We start from the raw sequence: 25,280 nt of genomic DNA, 5'->3' as shown, positions 1-25,280 counted from the left end.
ACAAGCCTCAAAGATCTGAATCTGAGTATTATAGTTTTGCAGCTGACTCATCCAAAAGTAAACTCCAAGTTCCTGGAATGGGCAGCAATGCTTCCTCACAGATTTGGACTGCAAGGCTGGAGATGGGATTGTGAAGAAAACTGAGCAACATCTGAAGCATAAATCACATACTGTAGGAAGGTGAATGTATCAGTGGGGTATTTCATCAAATTTTCTTCAGTTTTTTTTAGAGGTAACTATTAAATGAGTGATTCATTCTGCCACAGAAGAAAAAAACATGAAACCATTGCCAAGTCAATTCTCCTCCTTCCTCTGTACAAAGATTATAGTACTGCACATAGGATATTGTCTACAAGGAATGTGGTTATATATGGGCAAAACAAAAAGGAGGGTCAGTACCACCATAACTGACTGTCACACACCTATTAAATTCACATATGTAATAGGATGCTAAAAGCTCTATAAGCTGCTGGAAATGATGTTCCCTTACTACAAAACAAGCTTGTCCTTTCCCAGCTTTCAGCACCAGTTTCACCCAAACACATCTGGCTATTAGGTGCACAAGTTGGGCAGGGAAAGACAAGAGGGAAGTAGAAAGCTTCACACAAGCTTGCTCAGTTGACAGGACAGCGTATGTGAGGTCTTCTGATACGTGTCACACTTTGAATGATAAAACAGTAAGAGTATTCAGATCTAACAAAGAGTACATTGCAATCCACTGCCTTTTTTAAAGTACCATTGTAGTAAAATAAGAAAATAATACAAGTTTGTTAAATGAGTAAGGACATTAGTATCCTTTCAGAGCATTATTTAATATGATCATATATTCCAGGGCCTACGGTCTAAATTTATGGGCTACTCTTCTGCACATCCCTGTTCCCCAGAGTACTCTCCTCTGGCAAGCAGCTGAGGGCATTTTGCATGGGAATTGACAGCTGTGAACAAACCTTTTTGGTAATGCCTGGTTCAAATGTACTAGTATACAGTGAAAATACTGTGGTTTTTTTCTTTATAAATGGGAGATTCAAGTTTCCATTTTCGGCCTCTGTATGCTGAAGCGAGTTATCATCATATGCACAGATTTTAAAGGTTTAACAATTCTAAAAAATGTGATGCCCAGTAAAAATGTAAACCATATCTAATACTTTAAAAACAAGCAGAATTTTGCCAAATTCACTACTGCAAGATGATAATGTAAATAATTTAGCAGATTTCAACACCAGCATTTAGTATAAGTGACCTTATTCTCATTTACACTGTGTGAGAGCATTTAAAAGGGTAGCATGCACAGTGCAGGATGTAAGTCACATGATTAATAGCTCTAAAGTAGGAAAAACATTACAGTCAGAGCAGTCATAAGTTACTAATCTAAAAATCTCTCCTACTCTCAAGCAAGATATCAGTCAGAGTCAAAAATCTGATTCATCAGCTGTCCAGTCCACTCATCAGCTCCTATTTTCCTTCACATTATTTCCTCAATTTTCCACTTAAATGAAAAATTCATATAATCTAGAATTCAGTCTGTTTAAAACACATATGATTACCAATGCATTTCTAACTTATATTCCCTACCTTAACTACTAAGAGGCCTTATGAAAGCTGAAGATACACCAAATAATTTTGTGAAAAGCACTTCTAACTTACTTAAAAGCAATTTCCAGTTTACTTGCTAGAACTCATATACGCCTCTATGGTTACTGAACAAAAGCTCTCCTTTGCTCTTAATACATAGGAATTGTATGCCTTGTGCATAAAGCAATTGGATTCCTTCCCTCTTCATTACCTGCTTGCAATAAAACTTGCAGGAGAGCATAAACACTTGAGAATTGCCATATGAGAAAATAATGTTAGTAATTTACTATATCTTGCAATAAGTTTGTAGATATGATTTTTCCTGACATTTATGCTCTAAAAAGTTTAGTCTGTTTCCATTTACAGCATTACTCACACAGGCACATGCTAGAATTTTTAAAGAATATTTTTATAGCTTTCATACTTGACCTGAAAATCAGTAAAGACTAATTTTTTCATAACATTTAATTCAAATGTCATTAAAGATGAAATGTGTTATTTTGTTTACCATCCTATAAAATACCAGCACTTGTTTTGTCAGACTTGCTACTAAAGATAAAGAAATCAGACTAACTCTTCAAAACTAAGGATACTTTTAGCAAGTGATGAACTCCTATTTTGCCTAACTAGCAAAAAAGACAGAAAACCGATGTACTACACTGAAACACAATTAAAACCATGGTGGTATCACGGCAAAATTGTATAGACTACAGCAACAATGCAATCAAATTCTGATGCATTTCTAATCAAGAGAAAAACCTGCATGTCAACAACAACAAAACCCCCACCATTTTTATTTATCAAATTACAGTTACCTTGAACCGAAGAGCCAAGCCAAGGTGAAAATGTAAATATATTATTTAAGAATCTATTGTGATTATTTCAGTGAGTCACTCACACTCACCTGGGTAAGCCTATTTAAGGCATTTGCACTAAGCAAACCAAAACCAAACTGCTTTTTGTTGCTGCAAAATATGATTCTGTACACATGAAGATCCTTCAGTCAAAATACAAACCCAAAGGAAAACTTTTTAAAGTGGTCCTTGATCTACATCTTCACTTTAAAAACCTGGGTACGTGGATTTCATTAGATTTTCACAGTTAGAGTAAGATACTTGAGCAAGATTATGTGAAATGTATTATATTTTTAGTCATTTGAATTAAAAACTTCATGGCAGAAATAACAGACCCTGCACCATAATCTTATTTCATTAATATGATTTTATCTGGGTCTAGGCTAATACGCTAATCGTTTCTGTGAAAATGGATTAAGACTATTCCTTTGTTCTTACTTATTGACCAAGCAGTACTAACATTGTATTTTAACTGAATTTAAAATGTTAGCTCAGATCTCATTTACTTTAGTCAATGTATTCCAAGAAGGCTTAAAACCTTTTATATCCTGTACTCAGCTGAATTGGTTTAGCTCCTTTCTAATGCATCAGACAATTTCAGAGGCCCTTTTACCTTGCTCCAAACAACGTATGAACCATGTAAAAGTACAATTTTCTAAAATTAAGTTTGCTTTCTTTTTATACTTACTGCTGAGACTATGGCAAAGTATCAGAGATAAATCCTTATTTTTATATTCATGCATTAAACCATGTTTGAAATAATAGTTCTATGCATTCAGATTCAAATATATTAGGTTCTTAAAGTGGAAAGGTTTAGAATAGGGTCTGAAAAAAGAGGAAAAGCTCTGTTTCCTAAGTTTGATACTTGAGAAATAACCATCAAAAGATAGCAAGATGATTGCTAGGTAATGGTCAGAACAAGATGTAGCAACTTGCTGCTGAGCTAGGGATGGCAAGACTGCAGAACAGGAGAGGAACACAGCCTGAGTGCAGAGGTATCCAAGTTTTCCATAGATTCTGGAGGCAAAGACTTGAGCAGAGTTTCCTGCAGCTGTAAATCTCTGAAATTACTGCATTTGAGCCCAAAAGCAAGGACCTGTTTACAAGGATACAAAAGGCACAGAAAGAGCAGTTTATCAACCCTTTTCCTATTTCGTATTATCTTGTCATGGAACTTGATTTTGATAAAATGGAAGAATTCTAATGTTAATCCAATAAAACCTGGGGTTTGCATCTTAATAGAAAAAATCACTATGAATCAGAAAACCCAGACAGATCCACCTTACAGCTAATCCAGTGTCTCCTTATGGGATTTATATATCGGGTTAGGGTCAAAATATTTTAATACATCTCAGTTTACAAGATGTGAAATGCAATAAACATGGTTTGCATTTTTGTAAGCTATTTTAAATATACCTTCAGTTTTCAAATCACATATTATGGTGATATGAACTGAGTTTGCACATTTCTACTCCATTTCTATTATGCTCATTAGCCTCAGCAAGATTACAATAATGCAGCTATATTTGTTCCAGTTCCTCATTAAACTGTTTTCTTTTATAACTTTCTTTTCAAAAACCTTTCAAGTAATACAACATCATTGTAGCCAATAAGAACTAAAGGACATTCATGTGTAATTCCTTTTAATGTATTTCCATACAAGAAGGAGCTGTTTCAGGCATGGCAACTGGCTGAGGTCATAGTAAAAAAACAATCAAGAAATGCTTTCCATTTCTATTCATGAAGGTATGCTTCTGAATCTTTTCCTTAACTATAAAAAAGTGGGGTTTTTTGCTTATAAATGCTTTTTACATGAAACTTCATTTGCTATCCAGACCCTACACCCTTAGCCAGCAATCAGTTCATACTTCAGAACTTTCTAGGTGCTTCTGTCTTACTGGTTAGTCCAGCGTGAAATGTGCTACTTGGTAACACATGAGTGTGATCACAGTATGTTTGTCTCTGGCAGCTGGTGTTAGACATGCTGTCTTTGCAAATAGTTGGCTTCTAGATATTGGTCTCTGCAGGTGCTGACCCTCAAATTCCTCAGGCCTGCAGCCTCTTTCCAGGGGCCAGCAGCAGTCTCTTACCTCACTTGTCTGGTAGCTGAACTTGAAGTTTGCAAGTGTTCACACACAGGCACAGAAGAGATAAAGCACTCAAGCTCTATAGTTGCAAATAGCATTTGGCAAGATTACAGAATAGCCTGCAGAGATCTAGCGAAGGCTCAGACAATTCTAGTGCCCAGCAACCTGGCCAACTATCAGCACTTATGTGACTGCCCCTTTTTATCCACTTCCCCTGATTCCTCATGCTTGTCATACCCCAATCTACCTTGATTTTCATATTCCCCTGGTTTGGTCTCTATCACATAAACATCTCATAATAAACTGTGTACAAAATTTTCTGTCCCATCCCCAAATTCTTTTCTCTCTGCATCCCACAGTAAGTCCTATACCCTATTATGCAATCACCCCTTACACACCTGGTATTCCTGGGAGAGAACCTTTTTCCTTGACCCACCTTACTACTTTCCTTCAATATTAGCAGCAGATCACTGGCTCTCTTTATACTGATTAGATTATTCCACTTCACCCCCTGTTGTTGTTCATCTGATTCTCACAGTCTTTATGTTTTAGCCAGACTTAAAACATCACACTGAATAGTGTTTCATATAAACAACCTCTGAGTCAGGACAATTTACTCAGAGTGTTGGACTCATACTCTGTGCTGGCATCGTTTCTATCATTATCACAAACAGTATACTACAAACACTTTATGAAGTCTAAGCATACTATTTCTCTAGAGATGCATTTGAGAAAGTCTCTCAATTAGCTCTACAGAAATTCAATCCTCTCAGTGACAGCCAATGACACTGAAATAGCCACGCAGGTTTATTTTTCTTACTTCTGTATCAGCTTGTTGCCTTCTTTAACTACTAGAGAAGTTAGGAGAGAGCTGACAAGTACTTTATCACCCTCACGTACATGTACATAATTCTTTTTCACAAATGCAGAACTTACTGAGAGGGAGAAATGTTTAATAAATACTTACGTATCGTTAGCTACATTAGTGTCTTCTGCCAGCCCGGGTATTTTCTCCTCAATTTTGTTCTCATTTCAAAGTTAATCAGTTTGAAACAATTACTTTAAAAGCTAAGTAATTTTAACCTATCATATGCAATACCAAAATGAATTTGTCTGTACTTAGGCAAGCTCCATTTTCTTTGTCTTCATCCTCCATACTATCATAACCTTTAACACGAACTATCAATAAGCACTGCAGCCTCCACCTCAATTGGAAATAGGTCAAGCCTCTTTCTGCTTCTAATCCTCCAGTTTAAATAATTGTGAACCTGTAAGAAATTTCTATGTAATCTGAAATAGAATATCTAAACAATCCTTACAAAATCTAGAAGCCCTTTACAGCTTTTATCTTCACAGCTTCGAAGATGCTAAAGTTTAAAAAATGGCCCTTCAGAATGATATTACAAGGCCTCTGATTTGTTTGTTCAGTCATCCATTTCAACACCAGTGCTAAGATTCAGCCCAACCCATTTCCTTTACATTATAATAATCCACTTTTAAACCAAGGAAAAAGATACACTGATATCTACTTACAATGTAAACTGAGGGTTAAATAGGTAAGACAAAAAAATCTGTATGTTCTCTTGAGCAGAGGTCACCCCTGTTACTACACAGTGTAAAATACACTTTCTGCCTAGAGATAAGCCTGCAGTACCTTACTCTGACATGAAGTACAATATTCTCAAGTTGAGAGACAATACTTGCTGAGCAGAGAGGCAGGACAGACTTATTTTGCCACAGTACAGTGGCATGCCTGGGGACCAATCTCAGATCTGCCCCATCTTCTTCTAACTGCAGGTACCAATTTTATAAAAGAAAAATCTCACATAAAACTGAAACAAGCTCATCCAGTTGCAATTCTTTTTCCAACAGAGCCAAGTGGCAATTCAGTGCAGATGGGTTAACATTTCTGATTGAGGTAAAATACATAAGGAATTGAGCATTAAAGAGCTGCCAGTTATTTGAACAATTAGGCAACTGGTAACTTAATTTTGCATCATAACTATCATCTGACAAAATTATCTAGAGTGTCCATTTCCTTCAAATTGTGTTGAAAGACCTGGCTTCTATCTGGTCTTGCTTCTACCTCTACCACAGCTACAGTGCTATTTACCTTTGAGTTAACTTTGTGAAGACATAATTATGCAATAGTATGAATGCCAAGTCATAAAAGGTTCCACACAACTGTTCTAGTGCCAAAAGCAACTATCAAAATGCAATAAATTCAACAGTCAAAAAAAATATATTCTTTTTAGCAAAACACACACAATAAACTACGAATTTAAACTGGAAGACACACAAAGTTGTTGCATGACACCAGAAGATTGCTGTAACATGGTGTATTATTATAGTTATTATTATTATCATCATCCATTTAAAGCTTAAGCTCATGTTGGAGATTTAATATTGCCAGTGACATCTAAAATAATTTTTAATGAAAAATAAGTCAGTGTCTTTACTCTTCAGTGACATTTGCACATCTGACAGGACTTCCCACTACGTTATTGCCCTACCTTCATGTTCACACACCAGAGTGAGATTAAGCACATTCTAGTTTAAACATGGTAAAATGACACAGAACACACAAAAGCACTCTATTGCTTTGCCCATGCTCCAGTACTGGCATTATTTCAGGAAAACAAAGGAAGCCTATTATTCAGAACAAGATAAGATTATTATTTTGAGCAATATTATTTAAATTAAAGTCTTTTTCCTCTTATCAGTTTCATCTTATCCAATCCATATCCTTCTTTACATTACGTTCCATGTATCAATACCACTTCAGTAAATGCATTGTGCATTTTGTTCCTGCACATTTGATTGCTTGTACACAATCTCTTAACCAGTACAGTAATTTCTATAAAACTTTTTAGAAGAGATTGGATATTTGCAGTTTTAATCATGCATGGTCCTGTGGTTTCAAATGTCTCAGAATGTCTTTTTCCTAAAGACAGCATCCACCCATGAGTAAGGCTGATTTAGTACATGCTTGTTTAAATGTGTCCACTTAATTTTACTCAATATACAAATAAACACATGTAATGTTGATAATATTGATAATATTAATAATGTTGTTAATATTAATTGTGTCAAAGTCACCAGGAAAAAAGATTAAGCTTATCACAAGCTGAAAATGCCATCTGTTAATAAGTATTATCAACTGAAACTCAAGGCAGTATTATGTTTTGAACCTGCATGGACCAAAAGCATAACAGAGGGTCAATTAAAACTAAGCAAACTTAAAATAGCTTTCTGTTAAAAACAGTTTGGCGAGTTAAAAAAAGGCAAATTTAACCAAAGCAGCCCTTACTCAAGCTTTCTGTCATTGTTTTTTAGATTCCACTTGTATAGAATTTTTAAAAATTGCATTAAAATACTGTTCTGCTGCAGACCAGAGTTGAGAGGATCAAGCTGATACAGCAAACACACACTGGGCTGAAGAAAAAAAAGGTGATACCCTTCCTGAATGCCGACTCCTTTTCCAACATAGAGAAAGATAAAAACTTTTCTTTTTTTTCTGACAAAAAAGGGGTTTCTTTCATTGCTTCTGCCTGCAATATCTATTTCTTAATTTCTTTGTCTACAACTGCAAATACGTAATAAGAGCCATGACAGATTAATTTCATTAAGTAAGACTATTTTTCATGGCAATTCTCAAACAAAAGTAGTCCTTTGTTAACTGCAAAAGGAATGAACAGTACTGTTTTGGGAAGAATCTAATTTGATTTACTTTCTTCCAGATTAGCATTAAAAACAACCAAAGAACCCAAAATAATCTGATCTCTTCCGTAAGACTGAGAAGGTATGATTAGAAATGTAAAACCAGGCTGGGAGAAGTCTACAGACTGTAAAATGCAGACTGGGAGAACAAGAAGCCTTAAAACTCTTCACCCTTTGTGGGGGTAGAGGCAGGGAAACAGGCTGCCCTATGTCTTACCACATACTCCTAAATTCTGAGCTTTAATTCTTATCTGCTTAGTCTGAATTTATGAAAACAAAGACTAAATAAAACTTTGTATTCAACCAGAGAGCAAAACAGTTTTCTATTTTTCTGTTACCATGATATACATGATTGTTTTTTTTTACTACAATTTAAAGTAATATTTAATTTCATATAAAAATCAAAAGGAAAAGATATTTTAAAAAGAAATCACTCAGGCGAACAATGCTAAGATGTCTAGGGAAATGTTATTATCAACTATTCAAATGATTTAGCAAACTATCAACAATACAGTATCAAAACAAAGAAAACATTTAGAATATTTATAACGGGATTCTGCATTTAAATTATCATTCAGGTCAGTATTTGTGAAACCACTTTTTCCTACAAGTTAAAAGTAAACACACAGATCACTTTCACCAAACTGGTGTTTAGGGGGACACTAAATATTTTGCAGGCTTTCATTTCTTCCATGCATTCTTATAGTGCTACTCAGTTTTAAGGAAGTGAAGAACACTAAAGCACTATTTACTCCAACTCACTTCTCCTAGTACAAAATTATTGGGATGATAACTTGTAATACTTTGGATAAGCAAATTACATCCCAGAGAAATAAGAGGCACTGATAGTTCCCCTTGCCTCAATTGTCCAGGCAGGCTGATTTTTCCGTGAGTTTTAGCTGTCTTCGGGGGAAGACTTAAGCTACGTTAAGTTCTTCCTATTTGGTTAAATAAGTATCTGATATACTGTTTTTCCTATCTGAAGGGGAAAAGCTGCTAGTATGAGTTGCCCCCACTTTTGAGGGGGTCTCCAGTACATTTTAAATGCAAATAAACTGATGTCTGTACCTCTGTAATACAGGCCATCTGGTGCTGCCTGGTACCAGCTGACTGAGAGGCAGCAGCTAACTGCTACTGCCAAGTTTAATCTGCCAATTTAGTCCTCATTTTGGGAAAGAAAACCAGCATTTGATATACTACCATTGAAAAGTAACCTCCAACTGACCCATTCCTGTCACTTGAAATAACTTTATACAAAAACAACCGTCAGTTTCAAATTCAAAATGCAATATAATAAAACAAACTAACTCACAGTGTCATATTGAACTTCAGTTAATCAAGTGTAACTGCTGCAGTCCTTCAGAACAATTCATCATCTTGATATGTTCAGCAGAATGAAAAAATCTTTGAGTGTTGGTATAAGTTTGCAAATGCACCAGTACTCAGTGGAAAAAAAAAGCAACTTCATTCTTTATATCCTAACCACTTAACTTCACTATCCTCGTACAACACAATCTTGTCTTAAAGGGTTTTATTTCCATAACTTAGATGGTCCTCAACATGCGGTATTTTACATCCAAAACATCACAATATTTTCAAGAAAGTATTCAACTCATGTGAAACCTCTAAACCATAGAGAAAGCTACACAGCGCTGAACCCAAACATTTCCAAAGCATTCAGTGTCATGGACTTAGCTGAACTTTCTAATTTTAGATACTAGAAATACTTACCAAGTTTTCCAAGGACACTTTTCCAAATATCTTCTAGCTTAATTCTGGGTTGTTAGCACTGTTGCATACCACGTTTTCTTTATTTAAAAATTAGACTACATAAAGAGTTGAACCCTACAAAAATCTGAACATTTAGGCACACCAATTTTCTTCTTCTTTACTCTGGGAGCACTCCAGAGCCTCACAGCGTCACACCACACCTAGTGATGCTGTTTTCATTTGAATTTGTACTGCAGAAGTACATAAACAGATATGTCTTGAAAAACTAAACAGTCCTGGTTCCTCTGAAATTCAAGAAGTCATTCATACAGCTCAGTCCAACTTCACTGTTCTAAATAGCACAAAGCAAATGTCTCTACTAAATGAAATATTATTCCTTATACTCTTTGATGGCTTGTGAACAATATTCCTCAGTTCACTCTGCAGCTTTTGTTTATCCTTGGGGCACACTGTCTCCCCAGTTCACACTGGGGATGTCCCAGCCATGCCCCTGATCACTCAGCCTGAATGACCTAAATGCACCTCATCTACTTTTCTGTGCTTCCTTTCAGTGGAAAACAAGTATAAGGCAGATGGAGTGCACACAGAGCCTGCTCCAACCTGCTGCATGAAGAATAGCATGGAGCTTACCTAAAGTGCTCCTCTGTGCTCCAAGAAGAAACTTCATCTGAAGTATCTACACAAGTAAAATTTTATTTCAGAAAACTACTATGAGGCTTTGAGAGCTCTCTCATGCACAAGTAGAATACTTATGGTAAATATTGTTTTTGCAATCACCAAATAATTCTCAATTGAACACATCCAAATACTCAAGGATGAACAAGAATTCTACTTAGGCTAGAAATAAAAAAAGGAATTCAGTGATTTACCCTATTCCTGACCAGAGAACTTTTTCAGTCATCTTAAGCAGAAAAGAAAGGACCAAAATCATGGCTGATTATTAGTAAGAAGGGAAAGCTCCTTAGCAGCTGATGAAAGGGCAGGCAGAATGATGAAGTTCAAAAATGGCTAGCAAAAGTATAGATGCTTTTTCCTGCCTACAAATTAAAGACTTTCTTGTGTAACTGCCAACAAAACATATAAGATTGGTGGCCAAACTACAGACTTGCTTCCCCTCCCCATAATAAAACACACTCTTACAACATAAGACTTACTTTTATAGTCAATTTAAAATCTCTTAATCGGTTGCACAGAGTATGTAAAACTTGCTTCCACTACATGATAATCTCCCTCAAGCTATTAGCCTGCTGTTGGCCCACAGGAAACATTAAGAAGCACACAATTAGCTCAGTTTGATTATTCAACACATTTCTAATACTGCAAAAATTTGCACTTCTGTTGCTTGCAAACAAGGTGGGCTTTGAGTGAACATGTCAAATAACCTGGCCCCAGTTTTCATATCATGAAAAATTATATAATAATTGTTTCAGCAGTTTTCTTGCAGTATTTTCCCTGTTTCTCCAAAGTAACTGTAAGGATAAGTTTTCTTTCAGCAGAAGCGCTAAGGAAGCTTCAGATCTGCAATTGTGGAAATAGCGTAATACTCAAAATGAGTAAGTGAACAGCTCAGAAAAACAGTCAAACAAGTATCCTTCCTCTTTATCTGCAACAGATCTCTCTGATCTTGAGGAAATTCTACACTGCATGTAAACTGTCCAATGTGAATGCTCACAAAAAAATATTTCCCCTGAAACCCACTTCAAGCACATGATGACTCTGTACTGAAGAGCAATTTCAGTAAGAAAATTTAGTATTAAATCAGTTTAAAGATGATGCTCTTTGTTTATCCAAGCATAGTAATCAACAAAGTATCTTTCATGCCATAATTACCTGACACATTAATGCAATATTTGGATCATAAGCTTACTAAATCAATGCTAGAAGCTTTCAGTAATATTTGAAAATCCAAAAGAAATCATGCTAGACATTTAGTTTGCTAAACACTAGGGATCAATTAGTGACTGGATCTAGTTAGTGACAAGAGAAAGACTCTCAAATGGATGTAGGAGCAAATTAATCAGCTCTGTGAAGCAGAGATAAGAACATGAGAATTGAAATTGAATGTTTTAAAGTTTTAGGATGTTTATTCTTGTTTTAAGAGCTGAGAAATTTAATCTCAACAAAAGATAAAATCGAAGTCACTAGGAACTGAAGACTTGTAGGAGTACATGACACGAGAATAGATCTTAAGTCTTCTCTAGATTCATCTTTTTACCAGCTTAAGACTTCTAATTTTTTCCATCTTAATATATTGAGTCCTCTATAGGATAGCTAAAACACTGCTTGAATTACTTTAATCTTAAAGCAGTCTCAAAATTGTGACAGAACTGTCAACTGCTTGCTCACATATTTTTAATTCATTAACTTCCCAAGCCTGGAATAACTAGACTGGAGATAAACCATGCCTGTAGGCCACCAGTGACTTTACATATGAAGTGTTCAGATTTCTCATATTGTCGCCAGGAACTGGGAAAAATAACCACTGACTGCTTGATGTGGTTGCTGAAAACACAACAGACATTATGCTCAAGATGCCTACACTCCCCTGCTGATTGAGGAGGCAATATTTAAAAGATCCTATAGCTAGTCTCTACCTAGGTGTGAAGTGCATCATTATTACTGAAATACTAATATTTATCAGCTCCCTAAAGCAGAATCACACCACAAAAGCAGCAATGCATTATTCCAAGTATGAAAATAAAACCTTTTGGTTTTCTAGCTCACCAACACTGCCCAGCAGAAACAAATCTATGACACAGCTCTCTTTCATCTGGATTACAGAAAGCAATTAGACTTTTAAAATATATAATGTTTACAGACAAAAAGCAGTTTATTTTGAATGAATGATCCTTTAAAAGCCCAACCTTGAAGAATAACTTAAATTAAAAAGATGACACACAGATGAGCTCCATTTGAGCAGTCAGTGCTGACACATTAATAATGAAATAAAATACGCTGCAGTGCTTCAAACATTTTGCAGCTGTTACAACAGCATGGTTATCTAATACAAATATATTTACTAAATTCCACATTTTGTAGTACAAGCATTTAAAATCAAAAGACTTCTTTTTATTTGCCTAATCATTAACTGGTAATGACTTTTCAAATTTAAATCTAATCAGTGGCATTAGAATTGTTTTTTATTTCAAGTAGTATAATCCCTCAGCTGTGACTATGCTCTGTTGTCACTTCCCCTCACTTAACCAAATATTCCCAGCCACATAACAAGGTTCATGCATCCTTAAAAAGGGAAACCCTCTCTCCCAGTCCAAAAGTAGATCTTTGGGCTCTAGAAAGTTAATGTTTCCAAACTACAGCAATGATTTTAGCCTTTATAACTAAAGCATATTATTATAAGGACCAAAATAAAACATTTAACTTGGCTGGACACCCCCATAAAGCTTCAGAAATCATCAATTCTAATCTTTTTAATGTCATCCATAAACTTACTTTAACCTCCTACCATATCAATAACAATAGCTCAGTGAAGCTTCACGAATTGTCATAACAAAATCTGTTTCTGCACTAACTCATTCCAAACTTGCTTTCTAATTTAAGAAAAATGATATTTGTATTGAGGAGGGGCTTTTTTTTTCCTCCAAGTATGCATATTTTCGTATCTTGTTTCATTATGTAAAATGAAAAAATACTCTATTTGAAAATTGAATTAGAAATACATCTGCAATCATAGTCTGTGAAGACACAACATTTTTCATAATTGTAACACAGCTCTACCAGGGAATAAACTGACAGATCATGACTCCAATGTATTCTTCAGACTGCACTACAGACCTGAACATATTAATGGATTCACAAGATTGGAGAGACAACATCTGCATTAAAAGAAATTAATATATTTAATACTAAAACTGTCCATTTCATTTTTGTTTAATATTGACTCTCTGCAGAAGTGCACATGAAATTTTAATTGTACCTACATTACTAAGGCTGCTTATTAGACTTTAATATAGCTGTGGAAAGAAGCACCTTAAGTGGTTTGCTTGTCATATTTTGTAACATGATCTTAGTTGCAAATTTTCAATTTACTTAGTTAAAAATTAAATTCCATAGATTATACATTTAGGTTTAAAATGGATTCATTTATGAAAGACATTATTAGATGATAATACAGAACTCAACAAAACTGACAACTTTCTGTGCAAGAATAGCAGCAGTCCATAACCTTGAGGTTAGCTCAGCTGATCAGAGCATGGTGCCACCAAGTTTGGGGGTTCAATCCCCATACAGGCTGTGCACTTAATAGCTGGACTTCATGATCCTTGTGTGAAAGGACTTGATGTCCCTTCCAACTCAAGACTGATCTTAAAAACCTTAATTAGATATATGGTCTGAGCCTGAACTTTAGAAAATCTTAACCCATTTCTTCTCCTAAACACATTCTTCATCATATGGTCAACCAAACTTTGTATGCAAGCAACAGCACAAGCAAACAATTCATGTGGATTAACCAGATTACAACTCACATAAAAATACACATGTGTGTGTATATGTATATATAAACACACACATTATTTTTTTTCCCCAGATCTCTGAACATATCTAATACTACATGCCATGTTTAAATAACTGAGAAAAAAAAGAAACACTTATTACCTTTTCAGCTGTTAACTGTTTTGATGGTTTTTCTGATTCTCTCTCTCTCTTTTTCTCTTCTTTCTTTTTTTCTTTTTCCTTCTGCAAAAAGAAAATGCATATTGCTAGTACCCAATTTGCAAACATATTGAATGTCTACAGCCATACAGACTATAAACAGAGATCTTCAGTTATTCCCTTTTAAATTAGAGTTTATGCTTCTGTCTGCTCTCCTTCCAGAAGTGACTCATTTTGCTCAAATACCAATACTAAAAATACCGTGACTTTTAGATTAAATGCAAGAAATTCACTTTTTCACCTGCTCATCTGCTTTTCTGCTTGATAAGCAAAAGGGGGGAAAAATCCCCAGTATTGTTTCCCCTAAGCTAAGCAAAGCTGAAGAAAAAAAAATTATATAAGTATCTCAGTTAATTCTCACAGCCTCTGTCATTATGTCATTAAGGGTGGATGTCAGCTGCTTTGACCAAAGAAACAGACTAAGGTAAATTGCATGCTGCTCCCTGCAGAAAGGTACTAATATTTAAAAGCTAATCTAGTAGTTTTAAAAAATACTCCTGAATGTAAAAAAGTTGCCTTGGGCCATATGACAGGCCAGCTGAGTCATGAGATATTATATTGCTCCAGAAAGTGAAAATAAAAAGATCCCTTTACTTTGCATGCATGATAATGACGTTACAGGCATTTCTTCACTTTAGTTTTTAATGAATGAATGTGCCAAAATTATTGACTCATCTGACTGAAGCAAAGCATAAAATACTCCTTAAGGAATAACATGAAAAAGACACAGACTTTCTAGGTTAGCAATTGATTTGACAAAGTTAGTCTGCCTGCATTTACCTTGTACAACTAAGGTGCAGTTCTAGTGTGTATATTTAAACACTAAATGGATTAAACAAGAGTTTACCATCTGTAATAAAGACAATGAAACAGCAGCTCCTAAAGCTTCCTTTGGCCATTAGACCCATTTGCTCAAACCTTCAAAACAGCCTTATTTCAGAAAACACTACTGTTTACAACTTCCCTGATATTAGGAGGAAGGTTGAGAGGCTGGAACTGTCCATGCAGCTCCAGTATTAAAATAAAACAGTTAATAGTTTGTGTCAATAAGGAATGTTTGTCATTTTTTCCTTTTTTTTTTTTTTTTAACATCCAGTATATACAAATTAAAAATTTTTATACCATAGCATTTACTTAATATGGTTCTAACACTCAGATGAAGGGATTTTTTTTGATTGTTTGTTTGTTTGGGGTTTTTTTTGAAGGTGCCTGGGCATGGGAGGATCCAAGTAACACATTCTTCAAAACTTCCAGTAGTCCATTTTCAAACCTTTTACCATATTTACTAGATGGATTGGGGCTACTTAAGTCCCAATTAAACCATGGGAATTATTTCAACAGACATTAACCTGAACACTCAGTTCCTGGAAAATAAGACTATCACACTGAGCACCTGCTCAAAAGCAACAGAAAGCAATGACCACAGTCATGAAACCCCAATAGGGAAATCTGGAGTATCTGTTTTGATGAAATAAACAGAGATCAACTTAGATTTCACTGAATATAAGAACACAAAAGTGAACACATTGGTCCAAACTAGAGGCCTTGCCAATACTGTATCTCAGCTGTGGTAGTACAAGGTGTTCAAGAAATGTCTGTATGACTGGGACAAGTACAGAGCAGTACTTTATTTTGAGGTCACATAACCTGAGACTTGCAGTCTTACTGAACTAGGATTACACAAATGCATAGCCATGCCTTTCAATGAAGCTCAGCCTTTCTTCCATTACTGTTTATTGACCCTAGTACCAACCCGCATTCTAAAATACACACAAATTACACTGTCAGAGCAACAACTATTTGAAAAGTCTTTCATTTTCTGTTTTCACATCCCACTCCAACGTTCTCAGGTTGAATAATTTAAATAAACATAATCTCTTCTGCCATGGAAACTTAGACAGCTGCATTAAAAGCAGTGTGACCAACAGGGCAAGAGACATGATCCTCCTCCTTTGCACTGCTCTCACAGGCCAGACCCTTCCTCTGCAGCTGGGGCCCCCAACATCAGAAGGACATGGACCCATTGCAGCCCAGAGAAGGGCCACAAAAATGACTGAGGACTGGAGCACCTCTCTCTTGAGACAGGCTGAGAAAATTTGAGTTGTCTAAGTCTGGAGAAGAAAGAGTACTCCGGGGATACTTTTATAATAGTCTTCCTATAATAGTACCTAAAGGGGGCTTCAGGAACAATGGGTAAGGACTCCATCAGGACAGTGACAAGAGAAGGGGGAATGGCTTCAAACTGAACGAGGGCAGGTTTAGATTAGATACTAGAACGAAATTCTTTACTGTGAGGATGCTGAGGCACTGGAACAGAGTGCCCAGGTAGACTATGGATCCCCTATCCCTGGAAGTGTTCAAGGCCAGGTTGGATAGGATTTTGAGCAATCTGGTCTACTGGATGTCCACAGCAGGGGGTTGGAACTACATGATCTTTATGGGCCTTTCCAACTCAAACCATTCTATAAGTCTACAATTCTATGATTTGATGCCTCTGCTCCTGGGAAAGGTTGTTTGAAATGTCACATAAGTACTCTTACTTTTCAATCACAGTATGTTTAATTTCCTTAAATATGTTTAAGTGAAAGCTGAGATACAGTTTTTGCATTTTTTCAGTATGTCCTGATTTCCAGTTTGAATTGAACATTTTTTTTAAGTATGTTTCCTCAAAGAAACCTCACTTCTGGAGTGAAAAGTATCTGGAAACACTTATTTTTCAAGACTTCAAGAACAAGGAGGGCTTGCAGCAAGTTTTCATATGGCAAACCATAAAAGTGACCATAAAGGTCCATAAAGGTGACCCAATACAAATACTTACGTCTTGTTGCCATTAAAAAATCTCCGAAAGCTTAATAGTGAATATATTAACATTTAAAATAAACTGTTTTCCTGTGTTTCTACCTCCACACCTCACAGAGTCTACAGAAACAATCTTGATTCCCAGCAACTTTATTTTCATTCATTTAATTTTCACTGTGGACTTGAAAATCTGCAAGTCCTTCATCTTCACACTTCCTGATTTCAATATTCAAGTTTTCTGCCTCAGCTCCATTAGATAAAAATGAATTCAGACTAAATAAAATCATTTCTCAGATGTTGTATTCATGCCAGAACTTCCAGTCAAGTGTTTCATTACTTGCAATAGCAGTCAAAAAGCACTATGAAGATCATAAAATTAAATTGACTTTATATTGGTCTTAAATTCTAGGTAAATATTATAATTTTTTTTCCAATTTTCGTTTCTTATAACATGGCATACTAGTACACAAAAGAACTTATGGTGAATGCACCAACAGAGGTGGATAAGAAAGTAAAGGCAAGTTTCATTTTTAGCAGCTGCCGCTACTCCTGGTACAACTTAAAACACGTGACAAATTCAACAAGGTTTGTGGCCTTAGTCCATGACATTGTCATTTAAATTTTAATTCATGTTTAAATATAGCTGAACAAAAATAATTTATAACTTCTGTCCAAATTTTCTGTATTTAAAAGGAAAAAGCTTGATTTATGTTCACATCATAAATTATTTCGTATACTGTATAGTCTGGATTTAGAGTGAAGTATCCAAAAGAACCTAACACTCGACATTCACATTCTAAAAATGTATCTTATTATTGTTGTAAATTGTGCCATTTACTGTAACTTGATATAAATGATGCCTCATCTACTACTTGCTTGTGTGTTTTTCAAAGACCCATCTAAACAGCAAATGTGTTAGCACACACACATATCCCAGCCAGAAGAGATATTAAAACCAGTATGACTCAAATTAATTCTATATTTATCTCCAAGGAGAATGAACTAAATGGTTGGAACAATACTGCTAATTTAGAATCTGGACTAAGCAAGTAATACAGAAAGAGATATCAGAACTTATCCCTGATGAGACAGGACAGTATCACTCATGCCCATTAGTTGGGAATTAATTGGGCTTTCCACAGTTTTGTGACACAAAATCTGAAAAGAGCCAGAATTTTGACACACAAACACCAAGAGGTAACAACCACACATATACTTTGCAGTCGTATTGGCTCTTTTCATTTAGCTAGTCCAAGAAAAAAGGAGAGACGTATTTCAAATGTGTGAAAAATTAACAGCAAATCAAACTCTCAAGTTACCTCAGTGAAATTACTCTATAGAGATATAAACATTTGTGCAAAGCAGTAACCTGATAAGAGTTACACCCAAAACCAATATACCTCTGCTTTGCTCTTCTCAGCAGCAGCTTGCAGAGAAGGAGAAGATGCCAAAGGCTGAGCAGCATCAGATGATATCTGTACAAAACAGAGGAGAGAAATGAGAAAGAAAATAAGCAAGAACAGCTGGGAAGGGAGGCAGAAGAGGCTGCTAAGAGACATGATTTTCATTCCCTTTTTTTTTTTTTCCAATAATCTTGGTGGTAGTGGTTACACAACACAAGAAGAAACAAAGAGGAGACAAACTTTCTTTTTTTTTTTCTGAGTACAATATTTAAAGGAAATGTTTCAGGTAGGGAAGTGTGAAATTCACTAGGAGAGAATATAAAAAAAAATAACCTGGATAAGATCATATCAAAGGCCTAAGAAAAATAATTAGGTTTCATCCATTGTTCAATTTTTATCCAGTGTAACTACTGAAATATTAATGTCCTGAAGCATGAAGGCAGACTGTCCCAGAGGAGGGGGAGAGACGAGAGGGCCTTTGTTCTTGTTCAATGTAACAGAATATTTTTATTAACAGGAATGCAAAATAACTCTGAAAGCTATACATTAATTAAAGTTCTAATTAACTCTTCTCTGAGAGCACTCCAAGTACATAAAGAGCTTAGGGTTAATAAAAAGCCACAGCAGCAGGTTGAAGGATCTTAAACAAGTGACACTTCTTTTCTAACAACTGGCATGTAAAATGCTATTAACACCACTAGACTTCCAGAATTCTCCAACAGGCCTACGTTAAATATGCAACAGATACAATTTGCTAAAAAAAATATGATTTCTCTAAAGGCATTTTCATACATTTTCCTATCCAATTTTTTTTATGCGTAGCTGATCACATTAATGGAAACATTATCTATTTCCCTTATTATAAAAATGCAACTGAAATGCATTTTCCAAATATGTAGAAGATCTTCAGAGCTATAAAGCTGACACTTCTACACTGTTTTGTTTCACCTCTATTATCTACTAAGAAAATTTAGAAATAAATGAAGCTATAACAGAATAGGTCATTTTGTTGGACCAAAATAAGCAATTTAAATGACATGTTTTCACTTATTTTAAAAAGAAGTAGCTTGCACTAAATGGAAACTGAAAGCTGATAAAAAACCCTGTCATATCTTGTGTCTATTTCTTACAGAAAATCCTGCCAGTTCCTTTACTTATACAGCTGGAATATTCATAGAATTTACATATTTAGTATTTTTACAAAGTAAGAAAATATGTCTATGCTGGAAGGTGGTGCAGAGCTTCAGGAAAGATATTTATAAGGTTTAATTTTAAAACCAAATTTTACCTGCAGACATATGAAGCAGAATTCTCATTTCTAAATTTACTGTTTTAAAATCCTTGGGTTATTAGCAGAGTTATGGATACACCTGCTGCAATGATGTAGTTTTGCAAACAGTAGCATTCTGTTGCTATAGGAACATTGGAATCCTGTTTATTCCGACTGCACCACATTGTAACCAAATAATGTTGGAAAAATTATTAGGTAACACAATATATTGATCTATGCACTCTAACATCATGCTTCTGGGTTTTCTATGAGATAAAAATGCGTAAAATTCTGATAATGAATCATCTTAGGTATACTTTCAAGCTGCTAACAAATGGAATTTTTGGTTTTGGTTTGGAGTTTTTTTCATTCTTTTGTATTCAGATTTTAGGAAAATGTGAGCTTGATAGCTCTCATAGGTGAAGAGCTACTCGCCACACAGAACAAGGAAAGCAGAATTTCATTTGTGGGTTTGGGGAAAATCAGCACTATAGGTGTTTGTCAATTTCCATCCACCCATAATAGTTTTCAATCTTCAAATCCTCTTCATAATATAAAGTACTATCTAACCTAGAAGAAGGCGATCCTATGAAGGCCTGAAAGCAATTATTATAGTTTTGCCAATCAAGTAATAGTCGTAGAACCAATGAAGAAGTGTCATACAAGCTGTAAGTATGAGACAGAGTGAAAAGCAGTCATTGTCTAGCCTGAGATATAGAGCAGGGTGTACAAGTTGAGAAATGCCCAAGCATAATGTTTAAAAACAACCAGCATCAGTACAAGCACTTCAGGTAAAAAAGAGAACCCTTGAAAGCACACTTCACACATGCAAATATTCTACTACGAAAGAGAACAAAAGACATATGACTAAAGCTAATCTTTAAGAGAAAACACATTACAATGTATAAAGAACAGATTAAGTTTATATAGTGAAAGCAATAGTATAATGTTGAGCTGCTGAACAGCTTTATCACCACTGCATCGTGTTGAATTTGTTATCTACCAGGCTGCACCAGATAAGGAAAGCTGAATGAAAAAATCAGATCAAACTGAGTGGCTAGACAAAGCTAAACATGTAAATATTATCTACCTATAATTTTGCTAAGACTTTGACATTATTTTCTAGAGCATTCTCCTGGAGAAACTTGCTGGTCATGGCTTAGACAGGTGCACTATTCTCTGGGTACAGGCTGGGTGGCCAGGCCCAGAGAACAGTGGTAAATGGAGTCACAACCAAAGAATAGCTTGACACTAGTAGGGCTCCCCAAGGTTTAGTATTGGGGCCAGTCCTGTTTAATATCTTTCTTTCTCCAGGATCTGGATGAAGGGATGGAGTGCACCATCATTCAGTTTATAGATGTTACCAAGTTGGTTTGCTGAAGGACAGGAAGGCTCCGCAGAGGGATCTGGACAGGCTCAATGGCCTGAGGCTAACAAGTACAAGGTTCAACATGGTGAGGTTCCAGCTCTTGCACTTGGGACCCTTGGGGATTAGTGACTGGAAAATTGCCCTGGGGGAAAAGGATCTGGTGATTCTGACCACCAAAATTTCTCCAAACATCCTAAATCCAAAGAACAATTTCCAACCCTATCCCGGAATCCAAGTGAAAAAACACACACTGATCTACTCTTACAACATGTTTGCACTATGCTCTGGTAAGCAACTAAACACATCTTTGATTATTGGCACCTTAAAGTATCAAACAAAATTAGTGGTGACCTCTGTAACTAATCATACACACTGCTAGAAAAAAAATAAAGTTGGGTGATTGTGTGCATTACCAACGTACTGCAGAATGACAACTACCATACTAATACATCATTTTAACTTTTAACTTAGGAGCAGTTACATCTTTTGATAAAGAAATCAATTCAGAATTGCCTAAAACAAAGAATGATGGCAAGGAGCTGTTTCTTAAGTTTTCACATTTCTCATTTTTCCACAAAATTTTGATTGTATTTCAGACCAGAAGACTTGCACTCATTTAATTTTTAGCAATTCTTGAATCTCCTTCCATTGTTAGTGTTTTGTGACTCCTTTTTAGAAAGACAATACAGCAAAAATAACCATTTTGAGTCATGAAATTCAATACTCTGTTTAATGCATTTGGTACCTTTAGTGCTGAACAAGAAATTACATACACAGGCAACAGTACTGTAAAATTTCAGTTTCACCTGTGCTCTGTGAGAAACCCTTTGGTGCATAAAAAAATGTAAGGCCAGAAAAGAAAGAATCTGCACATTTACAGTACTAGTCCAGTTCCTGTCCCCTTATACATGTAAATGTTACCTGTCCCTATTTTCTTCCCTAAAACACTTCTGTATTGTCTGTTATTACTTAGTAGTGGTACTACCCAAATACATGCTAAGTTAACACTTTGTGTAAAAGCAACACAACAAACAGTAGCTGGCCCAATGTCTTGATGTAGTCTGCTGACCAGACTACTATTCCAAGTGAAAAAAACCTAAGCTTTAAACAAGAACCTAATGAAGTTATCGGAAAACATAACGCACAAAAACTAAGAATCTTTCTTTAGTTTGTACTAACATGTTTCTGATGTTACATAACAGTCACACAAATGCTATTGGTCATTAAGGTGTAAGAACTTTATTAATAAAGTTTTCACCTGCTTTTATTTGCAGTTTTTTCCAACATCCTGTGTTGATGTAATGCATGTCATTATTTAGCCTTTCATTAAAAAGGATTCAAGTTGAAGATTTATAAGCCTACAATGAGCTTCCATTTAAATATGAAATACAGGGTGCCATCATGTAGAAGATTCACAACACTGAAGAATGAGTGCATTATCAAACCACTCAGGAAGCCTGCAGCTGAACCAAATACTAAAGTGCCCTCGAGTGGCCAGTTTGTCTACACACAATATGCAGGAAAATAGCCTAAATGAAGACTATTCTGCTTTCATTTATTAGGTTTTAAGTTTAGCTGCTATATGTAGTTTTCTTATTTCAGCTGACTTTTGACTTTATTTCTATGTATCTTCAACAAATGTTGACAATACTAAAATCAGTAACTCATCCTAAAGCAGTAGCAATTATAGAATGCTAGTAGAAGAATTTAAACACACAAATCAATTACTTGACAATTTTTAGAGGTCTGTTCCTGAAATACAGAAAGGAGGATAAGAATACTAATGTACTATTAACAACACCTCTGAATTTTTGGAAGTTCTTAAGGCTAACTGGCAAGGCATTTTTAAAATTACTAAAGCGTTTCCCTGTGCTGGTTTTGGTTGGTGTAGAGCTGATTATTTTCACAGTGGCTAGTACAGGGCTGTGTTTTGGATTTGTGCTGAATGCAGGGTTGATCAATTATAGAAATGTTTTTGTAATTGCTGGGCAGGACTTACACAGAGCCATGGCCTTTTCTGCTTTTCACATTGCCAGCCTTGTGAGGAAGTTGGGGCTGCATAGGTTAGGAAGAGACACAGCCTGGACAGGTGACCCAAAATGACCCAAGGGATATTCCATATCTAATGACATCAGGCTCAGTATATAAAGTGTGGGGAAGAAGGAGGAGATTTAGAGTAATGCCATTTGTCTTCCTGAGTCACCATTACACGAGATGGCTGAACACTTGCCTGCCCATGGGAAGCAGTGAATTAATTCCCTGTTTTGCTTTGCTCGTGTGCATGGCTTTTGTTTTCCCTATTAAGCTGTCTTTATCTCAACACACAAGTTTTCTGGCTTTTACCCTTTTAAATTCTCTTCCCAATCCTGCTGGTGACAGAGTGAGCAGTTGCAAAGCACTTGGCTTGCTGACTGGGGTCAAACCACAACACTGCCCAATTCCATGCTGTAACATTGGACACCCATTAGACAGATTCAGAGTCCTATGTTTCACAGAACAGAGCAGTGGCTGGCTATGAAAGAAGCCAGCACTGCTCTTCTGTCAATATTGTGACCACACTCAGCACTCCTCCATCTCTTCAGAGTTACCATCCTAATTACAGGAATAGATGAAGCTTATGCATAAGCCAGTTGTAGTTCTGAATATGTGCAGAGCTACAGACATTGTTAACATTTACACCAAACAGAGAGACAATTATACACTGTTCTGGGAAATACAGATATATTTTATAGACTTGAGAACAATTTATTTTCCCCCAGCTCTAGCCCAGAACATCCACACCTATTGTTGCCCACCTTTTTTTAGATTATTCATCTTCTTTCAATAATCACCTCTGTGAGTTATTACAGACAGTCACCATGGCTTAGTTAAATGTTGGCACTGGATGCATTCAATCTTTTCCTTAATTGCCCTCCAGTTCTCCTATCCTGCCTAAACAGTGTTTTCTGCATTTGTTCCAGGGAAAATTCTCTTCAGTGAGAATTTCCCTGCACTTCAGAACAATACCTTCTTTTCCCTTAAGTGGCTTGCTCTGCTGCATGCAAGATGATTTACATTTCCATGATCCATGTTAAAATGGCAAGGTAGTCACTAGAGATATCATCTTTGGCAAAGTTTTGTTTACTTGGACATTGTAACTTGTAGCTATGTAGTCCAGCTGTGTGAAGTATTTCTTGAAGTATTTATGGAATTGGGGAAACCAAGAATCTGCATGTGGGAGCTACTGGGAATGCAGCTGGCTTACTGAAAATCCAGTCTGGCTTCTCCAATGCCTTCATTTATTCCACTGCTTGGCAAAGTGCTGCTGCTGAAGGGCTGTCACTTGTGACACTGATACTGGGGCAAACAATATTTAACCTCTTCAGTAATGAGCCATGCAGTGGGGCAGAGTACAGGTTTGAAAGGGTACAGACAGGAAGAGTGTCACTGTACTATACAGGTGTACTGCTATTCAGAGCACCACTCACAGGATGGGCCATCAGGAACCACTTGACGTTCAAAGGAAAGCATCAAGTCTTGCATCCGGGGAGGAATAACTCCATCCATCAGTATGGGTTCAGTACCTATTGGATGGAAAGCAGATTTGCAGAGAAGGACATGGAGGTCATGGTAGACAAGCTGGACACAAGCTTGCACCATGGCCAATTCTGGGCTCACAAGTACAAGAAAGACAAGGGCACACTGAGGCAAGTCCAGCAAAAATACACTAAGATGATTAGAGGACTGGAGTACTTTTCAGACAAGGAAAGGCTCAGTCAGTTCAAATTGTTTTGTCTGGACAAAAGAAAACTGAGGGGTGGGGAA

General features: G+C 36.0%; 1 protein-coding gene across 4 annotated transcripts in view; it reads right to left on the bottom strand.

Annotated features, from left to right (window-relative positions):
• Positions 1-25,280, bottom strand: part of SMAP1 (small ArfGAP 1) — an 89,070-nt gene that overhangs the window by 29,222 nt on the left and 34,568 nt on the right. For 2 of the 4 annotated variants that reach the window (XM_086876215.1, XM_086876216.1), the window contains exons 5-6: positions 18,835-18,909; positions 14,579-14,659 (exon numbers count right to left, since the gene is read on the bottom strand). In XM_086876215.1, the coding sequence (XP_086732341.1) occupies positions 14,579-14,659; positions 18,835-18,909 (156 nt within the window). The remainder of the gene's footprint in view (positions 1-14,578; positions 14,660-18,834; positions 18,910-25,280) is intronic. The other 2 variants (XM_086876217.1, XM_086876218.1) reach the window with 1 other exon arrangement.

Source organism: Cyanistes caeruleus, chromosome 2 (assembly GCF_971803275.1).
Source record: "Cyanistes caeruleus chromosome 2, bCyaCae1.hap1.1, whole genome shotgun sequence".
In the NCBI taxonomy this organism is placed as follows: Eukaryota; Metazoa; Chordata; class Aves; order Passeriformes; family Paridae; genus Cyanistes; species Cyanistes caeruleus.
Note: the sequence above shows the minus strand (reverse complement) of the source record. Positions and strands in the feature narration are given on the sequence as shown.